The sequence below is a fragment of the Pagrus pagrus genome, assembly GCF_965226575.1.
Source record: "Pagrus pagrus genome assembly, chromosome: 2".
Classification (NCBI taxonomy): Eukaryota; Metazoa; Chordata; class Actinopteri; order Spariformes; family Sparidae; genus Pagrus; species Pagrus pagrus.
In genome coordinates, this window is record NC_140186.1 from 4,764,728 (window position 1) to 4,788,341 (window position 23,614).

Here is a 23,614-nt window from a genome sequence, read left to right on the forward strand (position 1 = left end):
GTGTTGTCCAAATCCAACTTTCCTGGAAGATCGTGGCACAAAAATGTAGCCTTCAGTGGACTGACTAAACTTACTCCAGAGATTCTCTTCCTCATTGTATCCTCATGAGGCCCAAAAAAGCATTTACAGTGGTCTTCATCAAACTTTCAAGTTTATCCTCAAACAGTCAACAGAGTGACAATCTTGGAATAATTGGCCATCGTCTGACAACTATTTCGGGGCAACGACCAATGTTTTGGGGCTTCAGGAGCTAGCCGGACATCGGATATTGGCAAAAGTTAACCCTAACCCTGTAATTTATTTTATTTTATATTGGGGTAGGGTGACCGATTATTCCATTGTCTTGCCATGGCTTGTAGCCAAACATCTTCAAGAATGGACACGTTTGGTTGATTTGTTCTTTTGAGACACGTGCACATTGTGATGCTTGTGGTTTTTGTGTTGGATCTTTACCAAGATCTATGGCTCGAAGATTTTAGAAAGCACGGAAACAAATTGGAACCAACAAAGCAATGTTTTATTGGTAGCATTAATTATTCCCCATTAGATTCTGGGATGCTAGTGTGCAAAAAGTTACGTGTGTGTCCTCCAAATTCAGGCCACATAATGCCACTTCATTTTAAGAAGCTGTTGTAACGGTGCAGCCTTGATGTGCAGTGCATCAGACCTTTAGTCTTTGACAGAAGCAGGCTGAACAGAGACACAGCTGGTCCACACTCACATCAGCTGATCAGTCATCATCGAGTTCATTTACAGAAAATGGCACCTTGATTATTGTGTGTGAAGAGCAGCCGAAGAATTCATATCACGTCGAGTCAGTCAAGCATCGAAACTCCAGAAATATTGAGCAACATTATATTTGTTCTTAGCTTACTAGTGGTAGAAATACACAAATACACACACTACACACACAAACACATTTTCAAAATTCAAAACTTTTCCACCTACGTACCTCACTCTCTCTCTCTCTCTCTCTCTCTCTTTCACACAAACACATCCTCGCTCGTCCCTCCCACTCTATCGCTCGTGCAGAAATTAACATATTAGGCATTTCCATATGATGAGCCGTCCTATTATCATAATTAGCTAATCAATTCCTAATCTCCACACTAATTGTGATCCCACGGCCCATTACTTTGGCTCTGATCTGTATAAGGAAACTAAACCAGGGGGTTAAATGATATCTGTAAAATAGATCGAGGATTGATGCAGCATTTAGCTGACTAATCAACAGTAAGTGGGCAGGCGGACCTCAGACCTTCTCCCTGGGGTCCTGCCAAATGACATAATGATTTAAGATGCCTCAGTCTGATGAAGCAGAAGAAGAGGAAGCTGGAGAGCCTTGAACAGCCTTTCAGGATACCTGGATACTTGAACGATGTCCAGTATATATATTTAGTTATGTGACGTTCCTGTGAAAAAGTGGAGTCACACTTTGTATTCTGTGCGAACAATAAAGAATCCGTATTCTAGTTTCGTCTCCTTGCAGGAAATATTCTTCATCATTGCAGGAGGCGGCTAATCCCAACTGTAAAATACACATTTCTCATGAGGGTTAAATCTCCCCTCCAAGGGACCAAGATTTCAGCTTTTTGGGGAAAAATGACAAACAAAAATGTCTTTCCTCTCTCATCCTTTAAGTATAAACACAGACAGACGACAACATGACCTCTGGGTGTTGGGTTAGTCTGGATATTGGATGTAAACATTGAAAGATTTGCAGGCATGACATTCCTCAGACACCTCAAACAGTCGGCTCTCACCGCCAGTCAGGCAAAAAAACAATTACAAAAGGTGCTGAGTGAAGCATTTATACTTTGATTAATTTCTAATAATGGTCTTGTTTTTGATTCTTTAATTAGTGCGATTATTGGCTTATACACAAATCACATTAGTTGATCTGAATCCAGATAAACTGCAGTGAACTTTACTGGAGCTGAAGCCTCAGCACTGGCAGTGTCGGTGTGGTTTATTATGCCTGACAGAACCTGATTTCCTTTGAGAAAGTTGAAGCAGACGTCTCTTTTTACTTCCACAGTGATTAAGTCTGTTTGAAGTCGGTAGCAGCTGATAGTGCTGCGATATCACCCGTGACACCCTGATGTGAAAATATGAACAATTAATCAACATCATTAATAGTAAACTTCTTATTTTATGTTTCAGAAAACAAGGAAATAAAAGAAGGAACAAGGCAAAATGTTAAAAATTTAAAAAGTGACAGAAAAAACAGAAAAAGCAGGAATAAAACAGCACCAGAGGAAACAGTAGAACAGCTTTTTCAAGTTTGAGATGTGATTAAAAGATGAAAAGGTCCAAAATTGTTCCCTCTAGGAAATAAAAATAAAGTCACTTTATTGGAATAATAATTAGCCTGGCTATTTGATTGCGGGATATTACCGAGTGTTGACAAATTAAAACAACAAATGATTGCTTATATAAAAAAGCAACTTCAGTCATCTTAGAGCTGCAGATGGAGGGAGGGGAGCGTCAGGAGCAAAGGAAAAAGTAATGAGGAGAGTGGAAATTAAATTAGCAGTGAGAATAAACAGAATATAAATGAAAAGAGGGGAGGCAGCGAGGAGAGAAAGTGCTGATGACCGTTACCTTGGCTGCTAATAATCCTTTCCCAGGGGGACTTGTGGGTAATGTAGTAAACAGGCCCAGTCCTTTAAGCTGAGGCCAGTGGGAACCGGGCCTGGATCATTTCCATTAGCGTTCCATTAACTGACTCTTCTGTTCACTCCACACATCCTCCACTGAATGTGCCTACAAGTAGGTGCATGCAAGCGTTTGTGGCTTTTTGCATAGGCCCTGCATCTATCGCCTGTACAGTGTGTGTTGCATAATGCTGGTGTGTTTGTGTGTCTGCGTGAGTGAAGCACTCTATGACTGTGTTTGTGTCTCTCTCCCGCAGCATGGAGATTGAATTACCCCTGAGATGAGCTCTGTGGTAAATTGTCTTTAATAGAGGAGTGAATTGCTTCTTTATTCATTCGACAAATAAAGTCGAGTGAAATAAGCGGCTCTCGGCAGCCGGTGCTGGCGCGGTGCACGACTGCATTTGTTATAAATTGACCTTTTTGTTCCTCCGGTCACCACGGCTGGACATTTACAACGTAACTTGACATTTGTTGGTCATGTGCATGATTGTCCTGTCAATATTTGATGAAGTCTGAGTGAGCCAGTTCAAGAAAGCTGTGTGCTTTCTGAGATGGATTCTATCAAGAGACAAACGCCGATGTTGGATGATTTTGGATGATTGAACAATTGTTTGATGACAGTGTATTTGAATGATCTGCGCAGGGCAACTACAGCATGTTTAAGGGTCAAGTTCAGTTTTACTGATAAGATAGAGGTCCTCTTCACAGAGGACACAGTGTCCTTGCACAATCTGATGTAGCCATGTTGTTCCTGGAACATCATAATTAAGTTGCAGAGCTATGACATCACAACAGCGTGATTGGTTGGTTGTAATCAATTATGATTTTCTAGGAAGGAACGACGCCAAGGTGGCGATATCAGATAGTCCCAGTGTCCTCATACCATTCAGCATTAACTGTTGAGACTTCCACATTACTTTTCTATACATTATCTATAATTGACTATCTTTTGCAGGGTCACAGGGGGTCTTGAGTCAATCCCAGCTGTCAGCGTGCACTCTGGGGCACATCCTGTCAGATCATCATAGGTCTCACACATAGAGACACAACTATTCACACCTACTGTAGGAGCCAATTTAGAGTGACCAGTGAACCTAAGTTGCATGTCTTTGGACTTTATGAAGAAGCCTCAGTACCTGGACATGCAGACACAGTGAAAACACGCAGATCCTACACAGAACAGGAAACTCAGATGACCATGGCATGTGCCCATCCACCACTGCAACCTCCACACCTGTACTTTTTGCCAACTGGCTCACTGCTTCCGCCACTTGCATTATGAGCAAGCTGAGAGAGCTCCTGTCTAGTTAGCTCAGTTATGAAACAGCCATCATGGCTAAACAAGGAACCGATCCCCAAACCCCCCACCTGCTGGTGAAACCTGAGATGACGTTTTCATTAATTTAACTCCAGGGTCTCAAACATGAGCTGCAGATTTGTCTGCACTGATGGCCGGCACATTGAAACCCAATTACTGTAAATATGTTGAAGGTACAGCACATTGTACCATTATGGCTTCGAGCAGTGTGTGTGTGTGTGCGTGTGTGTTTCGCTATCTCTGTTAGACTGGAGGTCTGAGGGACACTGCAAGATTGGGATTTATGTCTCAACCAACAGCAGTTCATTAAAGCAGGAGAGAAATGTGTCACAATTGTGTGTGTGTGTGAGTGTTTGTGTGTGTGAGTGTTTGTGTGTGTGAGTGTTTGTGTGTGTATGAATGAGTGTTGTGATGGTGCTGCTTGTCAATCCGCCTGCACGTTGTCAGGAAATAAAAAAGAAACGGATGCTTTGGTTGGATCGCCTCATCTGTTTCTCTAGGATCTGCAGTAATCGTCTCCCTTCTCCCAACTGATCTCCGACTCTCCCGCTCTCCATCCTCTCGGTCCCTCGCTCATTTCATCTCTATTCATCCGACGACTCCCTCCATCCGTTGCACTTGTCTCCTCGGCTCTATCTATCATCGTAATAGCCTACTCATCTGAGTCCCCCCCCCCCCGCATCTCTCCTCTCATCATCCCTTTCTTCCTTTCGTCCATCTTCGCCTATCCTTCATGGAGCTGGATAATCCCCTCTTCCCTCCCTCGTTTGTCTCTCTTTGTGTCTCTTTTTCCTCTCCTCTCACCTGCTTCTTCTTCTCTTTTATCCTTTCCTTAACCCAAATGTCGTGTCCTTATTGAAATGTTGCTGAATAAATCACAAAGAAAGCATCAGTCTTGTGCTGGGGGATCTGAGTGTTTGGTGACTTCCTTACTCTGCCTCGCTCCTGCTTGTTTCTAAGCTCTGTTACAGACAGTATACTGTATATATATATACTGTAGGCCAGTACAGCACATTCACTGTTTTTTATGTTAAAAAGGAGGCGTAGTAATTGGAAAATTTACCTCTACTCATAGAATCGCAATATTACAGCTGTATGCATGGTTTGGACTCTAATGGCTTAACATTGTTTGTGTTTTCTCCCCATACGAAATAACCCATTCAAAGGCACATTAAGTCCACCTTGCACGAAAAACATTACCAGCCATTTAGGGATGTAATAATGCAAACACAAACCTCTGTAATGCAAAGCTTACAGAGCGGAACACTTTATGTTGTGTTATCTTTTGTTAGTTGTTAAAGTTGTGACGTCTCGTGAGCCCGACCGAACTCCGCTCGCACTCACAGAGAAACTTTAATAGACATAAAACAACAAATCATCAACCGAAACCCAAAAGATAACTGTCGGTGCCTTCTAGGGGAGCGAGAACGATGATTCCTAGTTGCTTCTTGATTCTCTCTTTAATGATTGTGTTCCAGTGCAGACAATTCATTGATTGCAAATGTAAAACCCAAAACTCAATATTATGATCTGTGCTGTTCAGTTACGGCTCAACCAATCGGATGGTGAAACACAACAGACATGAGCATGTAGTCCTGTTTACATTCTAAGCTAGATGACTTCCTGAGTTTAGGTGAGGGCGGCTGAGCGTGAGCAAAAATGATGGATTGATACAAACGTGCTTGTTTAAAAGTTGCAAGTTAGAAACCAAAAAAAAAATTGGTTGACCAAATTCTGAGTTCTATGTCACAGGCAACTGGACTTGTTTCAGTTTCTTGAAGACGTTTCACCTCTCAGGCTTCTTCAGTTCTGACTAACTGGGTCCAGCTGCCTACGATACAGCACTTAGAAATGGGAAAAAATATGGGTATGATTAACAATTTCATCAAGTGTTTGGCCCCAGATGACTTATAGTATTGAAATGTGGAAAGTGCATGAATTGATCTGATGTCTATTTCATAATTGCGTTGTGGCACAGGCTGCTGATATTTACTTCTAGGCAAATAGCAAATAACTTCAAATCCTTATCCTCATCCATCGGGGAGAGAATTGAAAAAAAAACGAGATAATGCAGTGACAGAGGAGAGAGGGACACAACAAGCTATCACAGAGAGAAAGAAATGGGTTTTGTTCTCTTTGCACCTGAAAGTATTTCATCAGAGAGACGACAATTAAGACAGACAGGATAAAAAACAAAGGAGGGGGACGGTCAGAGGCATAGAGTGGACAATGACTCACAACACACATGCAAAGCACAACAGAAGTGTCCTTGACTCTATATAGACCAATGGTCCTCCTGTAGAAACATGTATGTTTAAGAGCTCTCCATGTGTGAATGCTCACATACAGTATGTTCTGTATAACGATGAGCCCGATATAGAAATCTACACACATTCCCCTGAAACCGACTGAAATCTCTGCTGCTGCTTCCAGAGAAGTGAAAAGAAAATAAATTGCTGGGACAGTTTATGTTGCAGAATTATGAGCAGTGGGAGGTTTAGCAATTATACTTATAAAGGAAGCAAAACAACATTAACTTCAAGCACCAGCATATCCGACTTAGAGAGCACTCATAGCTTCTTAAGATGATTGCCTGCTAGGCGCAATTGAGACACATAAAGCACAAAAGCAACGAGCGGCGAGCTCTGATTATTCTCATCAAAAAGGACAGAGACTGAGCAGCACTTTCTGAGTCCAAGTGACGGGCTCGGGGCGGCCAGGACACTTCAGTGATGTCTCCGCAGCGATTCGGAGATGGGTTCGGGTGCTGAGGAGGTTTTGTCAAAATTAAAACAGTTCAGGGTGGATGAAATTACTTTAGCAGTTTTAATATCCCTGTCACTTGGTGTCCTTCAGAGTTTTTTCCCTCTTGCACAGCATGAAATTACTTGTACAGCTAACCAATCCATTGAGATGAAATACAGATGAAATGTGACCTCTCTGTTCGGCCTTTCCTTTGTGATTATTTGCTTTATTTTTGCGCAGGTCACTGTTTGAAATGCATACGACAAAAACAATTTGTTCACAGGCGCATCTGCACCTGTAGAGCTCCAGGCCAGCTCACCGAAACAACAGGCACACAATCAAAACGATATAATTACAGCCAAGACAGCCAGGCGTTTGGGCTGCATCTGGTTGGTCGGGTTTCTGTCGGCACACACGGTGCCACAATAACAATGGTGCTGGTTTCATGTGGCCCATTCTCTCCACAATGAATGTTGGAGGGAAACACAACCCGCACTGCAGCATTTCGCTGTGTCGCTGACAATACAAGGAGGGATCTGTGAGCGAGGTGAAGCAGCGAACACCATCGTCAGATCAAGGTTTAGGCTAATTACTTCAAGTTATGACTAAAAGAGGCAGCAGCAGGCTTTGAAAAAAAATTATGAGTGACTTATTCAGCAGTTTGAAGATAATCAAAAACTTTCAGAATTCAGGACTTAATTGATTTCCTTTCATGTCGCTAATGTCAAGACTCGGAAGGACATTCTTCTGTTTAGTCTGTAATGATTTGGACTTTGTGGTCTGTTTTCTGTGCTTTGCGTTTGGTGCTGCTGGTCTGAGCTGTGCCGGTCCACACACCTCCAGCGCATTGAGTGTAATCAGCACCTGCTCTTATACCCGGACCTTCCCTCTGCACTGTGCCAGATTATCGTCGCCAGCTCCAGTGGTATTTGATCGCTGTCTGCATCTCTAGAGTTTATGTATTTAGGAACCTCTCTTGTGTTCACTCGCCAGCACTTTAATCCTGCTCTCCTCCTCTCCCAGTGTGGCCGGACCGTACCTGGGGACCGGCTCCTCTACCACTCGCCGCCCAGCCTCCCACACCTCTTCCACCCCTCACAGCCCGGACCGCCTGAGCCAGCCTGCTGCGTACACCCTGAGTCTCCACCTGCGCCACCCTGGGAGCCAGCGGCCTGCGCTCCAGCTCACCGTCTCTTCCTACCAGCAAAACCTTTTGTGATCAATAAATTCACCTTTCAATTCTCTCCCTGTTTGGCATCAACAGGTCCACCTGTTCTAGGTGTTACACCATCTTCTCTTTGCCTCTCCCCCCGCTTAATTGTTTCTTTTAATATTTCACTGTTTTTATATATCTAAATGCCTTTTATGTCATATATACTGCAATTTGAATATTATACAATAATAATACATTTGCTTTACCTGTACATTTCAATGTTAAGTAGTGTACTTCTGCTCTCTTCAGGACTTTTTCCTGTTTATATTCGTCATTGTTGACAACTTGCCATGTGAATAGACATTTTATTCATGTTGTTGATCATTGGTGTTCTCAAGATATGCATTTATATGTTATATTTTCTAACATACATGTCTGTAAATAGTCCCGTCTATTCCTTATAATTGTTTGTCGTCCTTGTTTTTGGATGTTAAGTCTCTTGCCATGTAAGTATATCGAGAAAAACAGAGTAATTTTTTCTTTAAGTGAGCAGATGCTTGGCCGATTAAGCTGAATGTGATTATGTTACGGCTCGGTGTTACTCACTGTGTTGTAAGAAAACAATGTTTTCAAAAATTACTCTGAGCAACTTTAATAAGCTGAACGCTGCAGTGCTGAAAAATCATTGTCTCTCATCAGCTCACAGCCAAATCTGACTCCCTCCAAATAATAAATAAAGCTTGTTCTTGCTCCATCTGATCTGAATGAACGTTCACAGTTGAGGTATTCCTGGCTCGGTGACTCATGTTCAGCACCTCGGACAGCGACCAAGCCGCCTGGCTCCGGCTCTGCTCTCGCAGGCAGCTGTCCATGGTGCTGAACGAGAGCCACAGACGGCATTACATGAATGAACATCTTTCATCTTTCAATTTCTGGATTTATAATAGTTTTTCCCCCCTAATAACTCAGCATAAAGGGTAGGCAGTAAATGTCCACTTTTACTTTTGACTTAGAATTGTAATTTAAATTTTAATTGTATTTTTTAATTTACCGAGCTACCTCACTGAGCTTCTGCTCATGTATGTGCCGGGTTAAAACCTGAGGTCAGTTTCATTTATACAGCCCAAAACCAGAATGACAATGCCTCTGTGGGCTTTACACTGAACGACATCCTCTGTCCTCCTTAGACACCGGATTTATTGTGTTGTATGTGTTTTTTTTAACTTCATTCTTTCTGTATTGGTTTTGTATTTGCATCATGTTGTTTTAATTGCCTTTCAACGTATCAGTGCAGTATTTTATATTATTTGTACAATCACCTTAACCTTGTGAATGAAGCTCTATAAATAAAGACAAACCCAGGCTGATATGATGTGGTAACTTACTTGGCACCCTGTTAATTGCTTTGAGAGGTCGCAGTACCCTCACTGTTCTGATGGCAGTGAAGTTCATGTTCTGCAGGTCCAGCGAGTATTCAACCATCCTGGAAAACACAAACAAAACATGCAGAAAAACAAATTAACAACATAAACAAGGACTATTAAAGAGAATTAATAGCAAGACAAATGTAAAAAAAGCCTCTATAACCCAAGTGATCAACACTGAGGAGCGTTTTCATCTGAACTCACGTGTTGTGTTGATTTAATGTACTCCACCCTCTATATTTGTTCATGTTTAAAAGCCTAAACAGAAACACACACACACACACACCCTCACACAGTCGGGGTCTTGCTGTGCCGGAGCTAATATGAATTAATGAGCTGGAGTTCGTGTGCCTAATAAAGCGAGACATTCGGAGAAACGGGTCAGTGGCAGACGCATAGAGAACGCGCTTCTTTGTCTTTAAACAGCACCACCATTGATTAGTTCGTAGCTATACACGAATATTAATGTGTGCAGCTGTGTCACTTTACATCACAAAGTTACGGAGAGGTGCACTGGAATTTTAAACCAGATGGAGCAAGACGTCAAAGTACGAGGGCCTCAGTACAGTAGACCGCCTACATCCCTGGAGCTGGATATCCCTTTAAGCACATGTAGCGAGAGCATCAAAGCGAATCCCCGTTCGCAGGTGTGCTCAAGCAGGAGAGGCGTGAGATTAAACCTGCAACCATGTGAGATGAAAGCCGAAGCCTTGTGAGGGAGCGCGGCTTGGAGGTGGAGAGAGTAAACAAGCTTGAAGTAAAACTAGGTGTGGGATAATGGAGACAGAAACGGGGGAAGCAGAGAGACAAGTATTTTTGCTATTTGACCTATTTCTGACAAACTTATTACTGGGGAAAACATACTATGCCTGAAGAATGGGGGGAATAAAGGGATGAGACCGCGAGAGTGCGAGGACGGATAGAAGAAATGGAGGGATGACAGGAGATGGAGGAAGCGTGGGATAAGGACGGAGAGATCAGAGAGTAAAGCACGGAGGGATGATTAAGTGCAATATAACGATGGCAATAAAGCGAGATTGAGAGAGGGAGAGGGGGTGAGCCTGAGGGGTTTTATCAAGTGTTGGAGATAATTACAGCGTTAGGAAACAGACAGAGAGAGAGAGGAGAGCAATATGCATATACCTGGCTCAACAGAGGGAAGCTGCTCTCAGACTGGGGGTTAGAAGAGAGTTGTCATGATACAGGAAAAAGAAACGAGCTAAAGAAACTGCAGGAAGTTTCAGATATCTCACACAAAGGTGTTTCTGGTGCTCCATTATAACAGGCTGAAATTCAACGAGAGCTGGGAGAAGCCTGCCAGGTGATTTTTCAAGAGTTTAAAAAGCCGCGGCCATTTACTTCCTTTTGACCTTTTCGACCTGGAGAGGAGTCCTCAAAAAGGTTTCTGACAGCAAACAGTGAGAAAAGACAGTAACGCAGAAATCCTCTGCATTCCTGGTGTTCCAGAGAGAGCTGCAAAGTTGGAAAACACGAGCAAGCTACATAAGGATGTAACTCGGGAAAGTTGAAATAAGAAAAGCTCGGCCGTGTCGAAATTCTGCCAGGATTGGAGAGGAAATATAAGCGCTGCCAACTTCGATAAAACGTCAAGTTGTAAGAGCACGGGTGCTCCAAGAGTTGTACCTCATTCAGAAGCTGGAAAGACTCAACCAGGCCAAAGTTGAAACCTGCTACTGTGCTTCCACAAGAGCTCAAAGGTGAAACTCCTTCACTGCACAGTTTGCTTTTATTCTTTGCAGTCCAGCAACCAAACCCTCAGTCCAGTGACCGTGCCTGTGCACATGCTTCAAAGCATCCGTAAGGTGTGTGTCTAACTCAGCGAGCCGTGAAATATGAGTCTCTCCCTCTCGCCAGCTCGTAAAGGTATTACCATAACCTTGGTGGTGACAGGAGCAGGCTGGGCGCTGATTCTGCTACAGCTCCCCCCCCCACAAATCAGACAAAAACCTTGCTAGTAAAACACTCCGACCATGAAAAAGGAAGGTCGGAGTTCGGAGAGTAGCTGGATACGGCCACATCTGTGAGAGAGCACAGAGGTGGGTTCCTCGGCGTGTGATCGTGATCTGATTTGACAGGCAGTTTTGTAACGGTGAAGTAGAGAAGCGAGCCACGAAAAACCCCATCATCCGCTTTCACAATAAGATGAAGAAAAACGATGTTGCGTCTGGGAGTTTAAGTTGGAACGCAGCGGGTACAATAACACAGCAAAATATTAAAAATGTCCAAACTAAAAACTAAACCATCATGTTTGAAAGAAAACAAGAAAGACTGTAGTAAAAACATGGTGTTTTTGATTGGTAGACATCGACCAGGGTCCCGTATTGAGTCCTGCAGGGACGCCATAGTTTTGTAGGCTACCAGGAAGTTAGCATCGCCTTTAATTCCTCGACAAAAGGTCTATGGGATTTTTCCATTTGATTTTGAATTACTGCAGAAAAGAAGCTGTTTATGATACTTACTGGGTTTGTCCAGCAGACTCATCTTCACAAAGGAACACCACTACTATGATTTTTGAAGCATAAATGCGATCACTAGAAGTACAAAGCTAAACAAACCAAATGAACAACTAAACCACAGTGGCAGGACTTATTACACTGTACACACCTCCTTAAACTTAAAGTTGGAATAGTTTGCAACCAAAGCCGGCCAGTAAAGGCAGACTGGTGGGCAGATGAGCGTTCTTGTTTGGCATTTTTTGTCATCAAACAAAACATGAAAATCTCTTCAGCTTGTGTTGATCACAGACCTGATTTCAGGCATTTAACCGAAGACCCATTGACTTTGAAATGAGGGAATCTAAAGTGCAAAACTAACTTTTGATTTGAGGACTCATTCTTTCACTTTCTTGTTTCTTGTTGTTTGTTTGAAAAGAAGCATTATTTGTTTCTATACTGTGAAAAAAAAAACACTTGAAGGAGAAATGGCAGTCTACACTTAGCTACAGGGTGACGGCACACTGTTGGTAGTACAGAAATGTTTGTGTGCGTGCAGAGGGAATGATTTGTGCTCATCGTTTGGTGACCCAGTGGAGCTGCAACAATCAAAAGTAAATTAACTGCCAACTTTTTTTAAAAAATGACAAATTGTTTCAGTCTTTTTTCAAGCAGAAATGTCAAACATTTGCTGGTTCCGGCTTATAAATGTGTTATTTACTGTGTGATAGTAAATGAAGAGTCGTTGGGTTTTGGACTGTTGGTTTGACAAAAGAAGCAATTTGAAGACATCACTTTGGGAAACTTAGTGGGGAAACTGCGAAGAGCTTTCACAAGAATTCGACACTTTATACACTTATTAATCCGAAATAATTGGCAGATTAATCAATGATGAAAATAATCAGTAGTTGCAGCCGCGGTACATGGAGGGAAAGGACAAAATGAAATTGACTGAGAGGAAGTTCAGTCGTACTGAGCGGCCTCGATAGCTGCTATTTCATTCACTGTGTTGCAGTGCATTGATAGGGCAGGTGTTTGGGTGTGCATTTGTGTGTGTGTGTGTGTGTGTGTGTGTGTGTGTGTGTGTGTGTGTGTGTGTGTGCATGTGTCTGTGTGTGTGTGTGTGTGTGTGTGTGTGTGTGTGTGTGTGTGTGTGTGTGTGTGTGTGTGTGTGTGTGTGTGTATCCACTGTGGTGGCGACGCAATGGGGATTCGTCATTTTGAGCAATTTTCGGCAGCAATTTCAGATAAGACAGCTCATTTTGGCCACGCAAACACACAGGGTTACACAAATGCAACAGACAGACAATTATGCACACAATGATACACACATACAGACACACACACAAATGCAAAGAAACTAGTCTAGTCTATTACACACATGGACAATGACACACACAAAAAGCATTACGCCAATATACCCCGGTTTTTCACACAATGAGCAGATGTGCAGACGGATAAGTTCAATATCACACACAAATACAGTCACATGCACACACACACACACACACACACACACACACACAGACACATGCGCACACAAACACACACACACACACACGCACAAAGTAAGGAAAGTGCTGGGGGCAGACTCCAGGCTCAAGGTCTTCAAATCAGAAGACAGAGGTCACACACTTGTTTATAAGCACAACCACACACACACACACACACACACACACACACACACACACACACACACACACACACACACACACAAACAGACACTAACACACACAGACACCTCCCGCCAAACAAGTAAAACTAAATTTAGTGTCTGTCTGGGTTTGAGTTAGGACGGCTCTACAGCCTAACAGCCTCATGAATATTTGAATGGAGGAACTAGATTACTTGTGTTCCTAAGCGGCGTCAGAGGAGCGAATGAGACTTTCTATCTGCTTCTTAAACATCCTCCTTCTTTTTCTCTCTTCTCTGGTGTATCTTTGTCTTCTGGGAGCTAGCTCTGTCTCTGCCGTTTACTTTACCCCCGAACGGTGCTGCCACAAGTTGGAAGTTATGAAATGTTCTCTTAGGGAGCCATCATCTCCAGGGCTGCCCGGCTGGTTGGAGGGGAAAGCTCTGGATGTTAGAGATAATGAACAATTTGAAACACTCTGCGGTACCGCTCCCTGAATACATCTGTGCTGAGTGAAAAAAAGCCATATCAAAAGTGGATTTTTAAAATTTAATTTAACAGTTATTAACTCTTTTTTTTTTTTTCTTTTTAAGGACACGATTGTTTGGACTTGAATGGGCTCAAAAGGTCAATTCAGTTGCTGACCCATGATTACAGACACAACAACTGCAGCACATACGTTTTCCAATCACCATCCAACTGCCAATTACCATAATTAATATTTGATAAGGTTGTTGATGAGTAAAAGAAACATGAGCCACTCATTACTTCAACATGTGAGACACTGCTGGTACACTACAGTGTAGTTACTAACCATTTAAGTTTACATTAAAGGTGCTATTTGAAAGAAAAGTAGATTTTTGAGTCTCTTCTCTGATTTTTGGGACTAGAAAAACAACTACAAATAGGACATTTAAGCTAACAAGAGAAGGAAGCTAACTCCTAATCAACTTATCTTCAGGCAAAAGTAGCTAATGATGGTGAATCTTTGAAATCAGCAGCTACTCTCTCAAATGTACAAGTCAAATGGCTGACACATGTAGAAAATTACAACTCACACATTACAGCTCAGCAGCATTAACGTTTCCAGTCACATTAGGTGCAACACACATGAGCGAGGAGCTCTCTAATTGGTGATGCAGGTCATAGATGGCCTTGAAAAGCAAAATAAAGCAACTAAATAGATATTATACATTTAGGCTGCTCTGCTGGCTGTGCGCTGGTCTACCAGGCGAGAATAAACTAATACGGCAATTACCAGAGAGCACTAAATGTCTCATTTTATGCCAACAGTCCGGGCCGAGCTCCCTCTGGAGAAGACGGCATCAATTATTAAAATTAGATTAATGGATGCAGTAGATCTTCTGTCCCAGAAGAGGTTTGCAAGTCAGAGAAGATAGAGGGCCACACACATGCACACAGAGAAGTTAGCACACAAGACACTCACTCATTTAGCTCTGAAACCCTCGTCTGTACCTCTTTACCGTTTCTCCCCTCACACACTCCCTCCTAAACATCCTCCTTTATCGCCAAAATTGTCTCTCCACTTTTTCCTTTTGCATCTTCATTTTCTTTATTTCCTCTGTTTCTGTGTTGTGTTGTCCTCTGTGTGTGTGTGCGTTCTCTCTGTGTGTGTTATTTTCCACTCTCACATTCCTGCAGTGTGTTGCCTGGTGTCAGAGCTCTAATGAGCTACTGTTACACCTCCAGCTGGGTACAGATGCTCATACACATGTCCCTACGTGTGTGTGTGTGTGTGTGTCTTTGTGTGTGAGCGTTATGCATGGACATGTGAATATCTTGTCAAAGATGAAGCCAGCTGTCTGCTGAAGCTGGCGTGGTCACATTACCCATCCGTCTTCCCCCATCTCTTCCTATCACACCCTATTCGTCATATTTAAGCATCTGAATCTATATCACGCTAGTATTAAGTAAAATACACTGTGGGAGAGGAAATGGCTGGTTGGACTCTTCACCAGTAAACTGGATGAAGAAAAGGCCGTTAAACATGGTTGAACCAGGTTTCAAGTAATAATTGTATATTTCAGGTGATGTGCTTGAATGCTTTCTTGTGGGAGTTAGATGAAGGATTAACAATCATTGAATCTCTGTTGATTCAAAACAGCAGGGGTGTGTTTAGCCTATTTAGCACAAACAATAGCACCAAGGGAAAATGGCTGACCAGGCTCTACTAAAGGTTTCTCCGAAACAGCTCATTCATCAGCTGTGATTATTTAGGCTGCTGCTGTTCATCAAAATGTCCCTCAATTAACCTGCAATTTTCCAAACACATTCTCGTCAACTGTGTTAAGCCGTTAAGTAGCCTGAATAAGGACAAAGGAGAGTGAACTTTGCAGAAAAAGTGGAAGTCGTTCACACTGGTGCGCACATTCACAGCTTGACCCACCCATCCACCACGAAGACATCCCAACTTTGTCGCTCCTTATGCTAGGTCACCTGACTTCCTCCTTTGCTCCCTTCATTATTTCTTTGGCCATTAGAGGTCTGGACCTTAAAATTAATGTCAGCCTGGGTCATAATAAGCTGCTTGCACTGACAACCTATACAGTCAGTTTCAGGTCCAGCCCTAAGTGAAAAGTTGACATCAGTGCACAAACTACAGCCACTAGGCTTTTCCCCTCTGCTTCCACTGTGTGTGGTAAGCTAGGCTAGGCTAAACCCAATCTCCTAATGAAACGGAGAGAGATTAAAATGATCAATCTTTACGTCTAACTTTCACTGTCTTCAGAGACGGAGATCATGTTTCCCCAAAACTGCAGAGCATTCTTTAAACAAGTTAGCCACGGAAGAAAAACAACATAGAAATAATGTTATTAACATTTCTGTTTCAGTAGGCTATTTTTATTTTAAGTTCATTTTGTCGAGGATTTCGTGGGTATATAACTTTTAAGTGTGGGCGGTCTAAAGTCTGAACTGAAACTCTAACCCTCCGCTATTCTACTCAAAGTGCTTCCATCATCAAAGTGCATGTATGACACCCGAGGGGCATTTAAAGAGATGTAAGAGAAATATTCACTACCAGGGGGACAGCCTGTAAGCAGTACTCCACATCATTCTCACACAAATACATTTTACTACTCACTCCTGATGATTTTTATAACATCCAGTTCCTGGGAGCCTTATATTTCTTTTTCAGCAACCCCATACCAGGTTTGTTTTTACTGGTTAAAGTATGTAGTTGACATATGAAAGCTTTTTTCACTATAGGCCTGAACTTCTAAAGGGTCACAGTACTGAACAGATTGCTTGACTGATAATAAATTATCAGTATGGACTCTATTCTATAATATGTCATTACAGCGTTGCAAATAATGCAAACACATCTGTTTTCGACAGTCGGTGCTATACTGATCCCCAGGCTTCATTTACTACGTACAATTAGTGTCAAAACTATTCAGGATCATTAACTCTGTAACCTCATACCTCATCCTGCAATTAAAGCAATTACAAAGTGTGCATGTGGCAACGCGTGCGCCCAAACACACACCGTGCAAACACACACACACACACACACACACACACACACACGCATACGACGAAGCTTCAGTCGATTAAACATTTCAAATACTGAATGTCTGTCATCCATTACATTAACAGTGTAAATGCAGTGTAAATTAGTGTTTGCATTGAGAATGTATGGATGGACATACCCACATGCACACATCCACCACTCATGTATCATATTGGTGGTAAAGTAATTAGCTATTTAATGATTTTGCCATTATTGTATTGAAAATGAAAACCACATAAGAAGTTTGAATTCTAAAAGCAGCCTGGCATCATACTGTATGTTAATGCAGATGATGACAACACACTCACAAGCACAAATCATGCTGCTGCATTTTGTGTGACACCATATGATGTTAATCCGAGGACCTTTTGCACCAGTGGAAGTTAACTGCGTTATCTAAACTACTCACTCATACATCTCTTGGCTAACACCCAAAAAACAAGGGGATCAGTGACTTGATGAGACATCGACCAAAAACTCAAAAACTCCTTTGTTGAGCATTCAACGATTGCACGAAAGGATTAATTTGCTGGTGTTCACCTTCTGGATTTGGCTGCAGACTGTTCTGTTTTACTGAGTAATGACTAGAAGATAGAGTGCCTGATTCAGCACTACAGCAGCACAAGCTCTCTGTGCAGAGCCGACAGGATGGTGGATTCACTAAAGACAATGAGGTTGCAGCACGCGCTGTGTGAATCAAAAGTGGAGTACTGACTCAAAGGTTTTTGTCATTGTGAAAGTCTAACGGTGCAGTCAGATACAAACCCTTTTATCTACCAAGAGAATTCACCTCTATTACATTAGTCGCCTCCCTGTTGCCATAACTGGAGAACACATTGATTTTGATGATGGGAGATTAAATGAAAAGGGACGCCGCCGCAGTAAAAGCAGCAAGTGAAGGTCAACACGAGAGAAAACAAACACTTGAACACTGCTAATGTGGACTGCACATTATAATGAGTCCCCGATATGATCATAGAAAGATCATAAGTCAGGTGGATAGATAGATAGATAGATAGATAGATAGATAGTTTCTTCACTGTGAAAACTTTGTTCTACTGTTGTAGCTTGTAAAAATTCCCAAGGAAATTGAATCTTATTCCAACACAGTGTTTCACAATCATCACATTTGCAGACGACACATTGGTGTCATTCTTGGTGTGATCTCGTTATTTTTAACTTCAAGAACATGCCTGTCTCCATCTATTATTTCAGAAACCTACGTGTTTAAGCGCAGACAGCACTTATTTCTGTCGAAGAAGAGGGAGAACATTTGATATATGCGTGAATATAGTTCCTCCAACGCAGATTGCGATCAATTACGGTCTCCCATCTGCTCTCCTTAGCATTACAAAGTGCGGCAGCTTAGGATATGAGGGGGAGACGGTTAAGATATATACTGAAAGCATATGTTTGATACATGAAGACATGCACACTTACTGTATACAAATGTAAGCATGTGTACATAGCTGTGTAACATGAAAACAGATGGCACGGACAACAAAGGAAAATCAGTTAATGACAAACACAAAGACACAATGACAAACAAGGACAGACACTATATGTTCAGACACAAGTATGATATCTCCAACATGACGTGACTGTCACACACAGACTCGACCGAAATCATTAACTCCTTTAAAATCTTATCCTTCCATTTGTTTGTTTTACTATGTATACAATTCAAATCCACAAACCTGATTTCTTTTCTTATTTTGATAAATGTATGACACTTTAAAATCAGACGGCATTTCAACATTATGTGCTGCACTTTTTGGCTTTCTGGAAATCCCAACTGAGAGAAGGAGTGAAAAACAAATAAATCCCACAACTAAAACTGACTACAAAGCCCTTCACTTAACAAGCAACAGCAGTCACAGCATGTTCTCACCTCCAAAGTGTCAGATATGGCCGCCGGGTCAGTGGCCCTACTCTTCTAAGTATGATGCTAAATGGCTAACCGCAGTTCGAGTCACACCAGTGGATTTGTTGAAGGACACCTGGGGATATATCCTGCTGTTTATTTGGTGTCAAGACAGGGTGTTTTTTTCAAGAAACCTGGGGACATTTCAAACAGTTTTTGTGGCGTGAAAAGGGCTTTTCAAGGAGACATTTCTGTTTTTTGTGCTGACCAAAACCTGCTTTTTTTGATGAGAAGTTGGACCATCTCCATCCATGATTTTGCGGATGGTGACCAAAACATGTATTTCAAGCTAAACCATATTTTTTTCTAGCCCTAACCAAGTGTTTTTTCGGTTATTACGTGAGTTAAGTTACATAATGTAAGTTCCTTAAGTAGCGTGACTGAATTTACAGTATTACAGTATTGTTTGTGCCTAAAACAAAATTGCAACCATTTCACAACGTTAATAGTAATCCAAAAATTCATAATATGTCAGGTGGAATGTTTGTTGGCATGCTTTATTTAAAAAAATCTAACCGGACATTGCATAATTGTTATTGTTAGCTTGACTGCAGAGCTCTGAACCTGGAATAATGACGGCAGGCCACTGACCAAGCTGCTGTACTTGACGAGTCGGGTGTGAGAACGTGTTGCGTGTCGTTAGATAGATGCTAATCTTGACTAAATAAGAATCATACAAAGGTGCAACAAAATAATGACAATAACAACAACTGTGGGTTGATTATTTTCTGAATTTAAGAAAGATAATGTATCTATATATTCATATCGATCTTTTTTTGCCTTAGGGGAGCTTAAGGGAGTCCAATGTTCTGTGCTGTCCAAAGAGTATTTGTGTCCTTTTGTGACAGAAAACTGTAAATTGTTACTCAATCCTATTGCAGGAATTAATAAAGTTTAAATTTCACAATGTAAAATCATGTAATAAGATTTAAGGCGGCTCTAAAGGCTGATAAATCCTTCCTGCTTTAAGGATCAGCTCAATTTAAATTTCTGTATGTACTCCCTCCCTTAATGGCACAAAAGCCTTTCCAGCCTGACGAGAAGAAATGGTGTGTGGAAGACAGGATCATTTGCCACTGCGGTGACTCTCTCAGGAGCTGAACTTTAGCGCAGCATTGCCCATCAGGAGCCAATCACGCAATCCAGCATCTATGGCTGAAACAATAGTGGCGCTGCAGCGAGCAATTGGCTCGTTCAGATCACCCATTGTACAGCTGCGGTTCTGCTACGACGGTTTAATGCTCTGAGAAACAGTCGAGTAAGCGAGCAACAGCCTGAGCAGCAGAGGACACAGTCACGGCTGTCACTCGTACAATAGGTTTGATAAAAATGCATTTAGAGGGCAAATTGTGTAAATTTATGAGCCCTGACATTTTCACCATTAATACACTTTGATGTCCTTTCTGTCTCCCTTATATCGCTCGTATTTTTCATTCATGCTCTCTCAACACATCTCTTCACCTCCTCCTCCGCTGAGTGTTGGAGACAGATAGAGGGCGTGAAGGGAGAGAGGCGGAGCTGAGAGAATGAATGGATCCTGGGAGAGGAGGTGTAAAGCTGGGCCTGCGCTCGCAGATAGCCTCCCCGGCACAACCCCAGATGACAAAATATCACAAAGGGGACCCAAAAACACACACACACACGTTTAAATATACAGTGGGCACACAAAAATGCACTCACACAATCAAAACACTGAGTCTAGATGAGGTACTTCTTCTCAAATCTGACCTTCAGAAGCATAAACACACAATTTCAGAGATTTATAAATCACGCATAATCTGCTTCCCTCTCAAGATCATTGGTCATTTATGAGCAAGCATTTCATTTGGTGCATGTTTTGATGGAAATCTGTTCATTTGGTGATTGCCAGTTGACTTTGAAAACTGGTTCTTGCACTGCTCACCCACGATCCAAGCCAATTTTTTTTAATTTGCTTCCAGTGCAGTTTTACATCCAAAATGTCTCTACAAGTAAACCTCCAATCTCCTCAAGCAGGCAAGGGAACAGTCCTAATGCTGAGCAATGGAAGGTGCCAACAGTAAAAGACTAAAGGCGGAAAAAAAAACAAAAAAAACAAGCCAGTCCTTCTCGTGCCTTCGCCTGCTTCGCTGTCATTTCCTTCTTTCTATTCCTCCCTGTACGCTCTGCTGCAGGCGAACACAGCGGCGTGGCGCTCCAACAATTTGGATCAGCGTCACTCATTAGAAGTAATGTTATTACTGCGACAGAGAGCCAAGAGCAGCTGTATATATAATCAACACACAGAAGATCAGAACACAGAGAGACAGATGTCCTATGGCACTGGACCTGCCATCATTAACTCAGCACCTACGTTTGCCGGCTTCCCTGGCTTCCCCGGGCTGCGCACTGTTTGTATCATGTATTTGAAGTGTGTGTTAAAGCAGAAGCAAGGAGCTTTTAACTGGATGTGAAACCGTCAGTGAGGAGATTTGCTGTGTCTGTATACTTTTTCTTCTGTGGAACTCCTTCGGACTGTCGGGGGAAACCCGGCCCAAGTCCTACACAAAGAAATCCAGTCAACCAGCATCGAACAACTTAAAGAAATCATCCACAGGCTTGTGTCGGCAACCGAGAGAGACGGGAAGGTCACATTTTTCACATCACTTTACAATCCGCACAACCACCAGGACTAAAATCTGTCAGGCTTTTAATCAGAGTTTTGTTTGTCAAAATCAAAAATGCAAATAGGCTCTCAGCGGAGGCTTGTGCCTGCAGGAGAAGCCGCTCAAAAGGCAAGCTTGGTTTAATGCTGGACACCTGCCTTCTCTGCAACAGTCCACACACACAGAGACATCGTGCTCACACACTGCTCGGCACAATCTGTGTGCGGAGGTCTGGTTCAGCTCAACAGGCAAGCTAAGCGGAGCCTGGTGTGGAACTCACGCTGCTCATAATCCCTTCCCTGCAGCTTGCCTACGGTTTGTGTTTGCAGCACACTAGTTCCCAGGGGTGCAGTGTTTTATCACGCCCCCATCCTTGCAGCTACGTGCGCCGCATGTGGTGGATGTAAGACTGGGGAATAATTGGTGGTGGCGGCGGCGGCGGTGGTATCCCTCTGGAACGCACGTGATGAGCACTGAGGTTTGGCGCACAGAGACGATGCGACAGAGCTCTGCGGCTGCTGTTTATAGGTTGGTGACTGAAGCGAAGACGAGGAGAAGAAGAAGGGTGAGGAAAGATGTATGAGCTGAAACTGTGAGATCAGAGTCGAGGAAACAGACCAGAGAAAACGCTGTGAGAACGCAAGATGGTGGCAGCAGTAGCTTCTCTGGCCTAAGGGCTTGAAGAATGTGCTGGTGACTGTTGAAATTTATGGAAAATGTTGAGATACCAGGGCAGTAAAAGTGAATGATAAATGTTCACCTTCCCCCTGAGGGAAAAATACGAAGAGAAGGATGAGGAAAATGGAAACGAAAAGGCGAAGGAGGGGAAAATGTGTGAGATAGAAAAATGCAAGTTAAGTTAAAAAGCTGCAGGGGGCCAAAAGAAAGGAGGAAGTTAATAATTCATCTAAGAAAGATGTAACAGAAATATATAAATCTGATGTACAAACATTTTCTTTTGACGCATTATTTAAAACAATTATTTGAATATTGATTAAAAATGAACGTATGCTTTCAGGATCTCATCTGAACTTCCTGGGTTGTTGCAGAGGGCATCGTGAGGAGGAGAAAGGGGGTGGATGGTTGTTCCAGGCAGATCTGTTTAGGCAACCATCTTGGTGTGTGGAGGTTAAAGGAATTTTATATTTTTTAAGTTTTATTTGGCTATTGTCTCTTAATTTAAATCTACAATGCATCTGCCCCCCAGTCGACCTAATTTGCTTCAGGAAAAAGACAACCGACCACAAGTTTATCTAATACTTTCATTGACTTTATATACAGTCCATGGACTGGACAGGGTTCTGTGGACAATGGGGTTTGAGCTTGAGCTAGCTTGCTCGTAATTGCAGTTGGGAGCGACATTATAATATCGCCAACACAAACAAAGCAGCAGCCCACGATTCACGCTGTCCGTTGTATTAATGTTGGAATGATTCAGTGGGAGCTAACAAGCTTTCATTTCATCTGTGTATATAGAGTGTGCAAGCTCTATCACGTCACCTAGCGCAGCGCTACTTCACACGTTTTTGTGGCCCTGATTGTTTGAAGTTCTATCCAATGCCGTCCAGAGGCATTTTGGTTTGCACCTGTTGATAACACCTCTTGGAAATCAGCAATAAACTGGCCAATTTCCATTTGAGAATTTGTCTGTTGACGCTTGACATAATTGAGTTAGCGTGCACGCCAGCATTGTGTTGGCGTGAGGGCCTGAAGTTGCACCATGGTAGTGGCAGCACATGTACAAACATAAAGTCATACCCTGGGTGTACTTATGTTTGTTCTTTGGAAATTTGGCATTACAGTCTGGTATTCAATAAAGCCCTGAGACAGCGATCGAAAACAAAGATACAGGGCTACTTCATTCCACTGTTTCCACACATTACACACCAATTAAATCATTAGCTGTAATATCATGCAGTCGCCTTATTACAAACTCCACTGATTTTACACATAAAAAACATTCGAGCAGTCACGGGGCGTTCTACTCAGCCTGTGAAACCAGCTGTTTAATGTCTTTCTGTGGCTCTGGAGGAGCTGTCACATCAGACAATCACCAAATAAGTCATTAGGCCTCTCACTGTTTTGGGCAAAGAGGGTGCACATGAGGACAAGCATGCCACTCAGTTCAATTGCCTAGAATCAACGACT

At 42.4% G+C, this 23,614-nt stretch overlaps 1 protein-coding gene across 2 annotated transcripts in view; it reads right to left on the reverse strand.

The window, feature by feature from the left end:
• The window catches only part of cacna1ib (calcium voltage-gated channel subunit alpha1 Ib), a 220,063-nt gene that overhangs the window by 104,226 nt on the left and 92,223 nt on the right, over window positions 1-23,614 (reverse strand). For both annotated transcript variants that reach the window (XM_084340936.1, XM_084340935.1), the window contains exon 5: window positions 9,262-9,359. In XM_084340936.1, coding sequence (XP_084197062.1) covers window positions 9,262-9,359 — 98 coding nt within the window. The remainder of the gene's footprint in view (window positions 1-9,261; window positions 9,360-23,614) is intronic.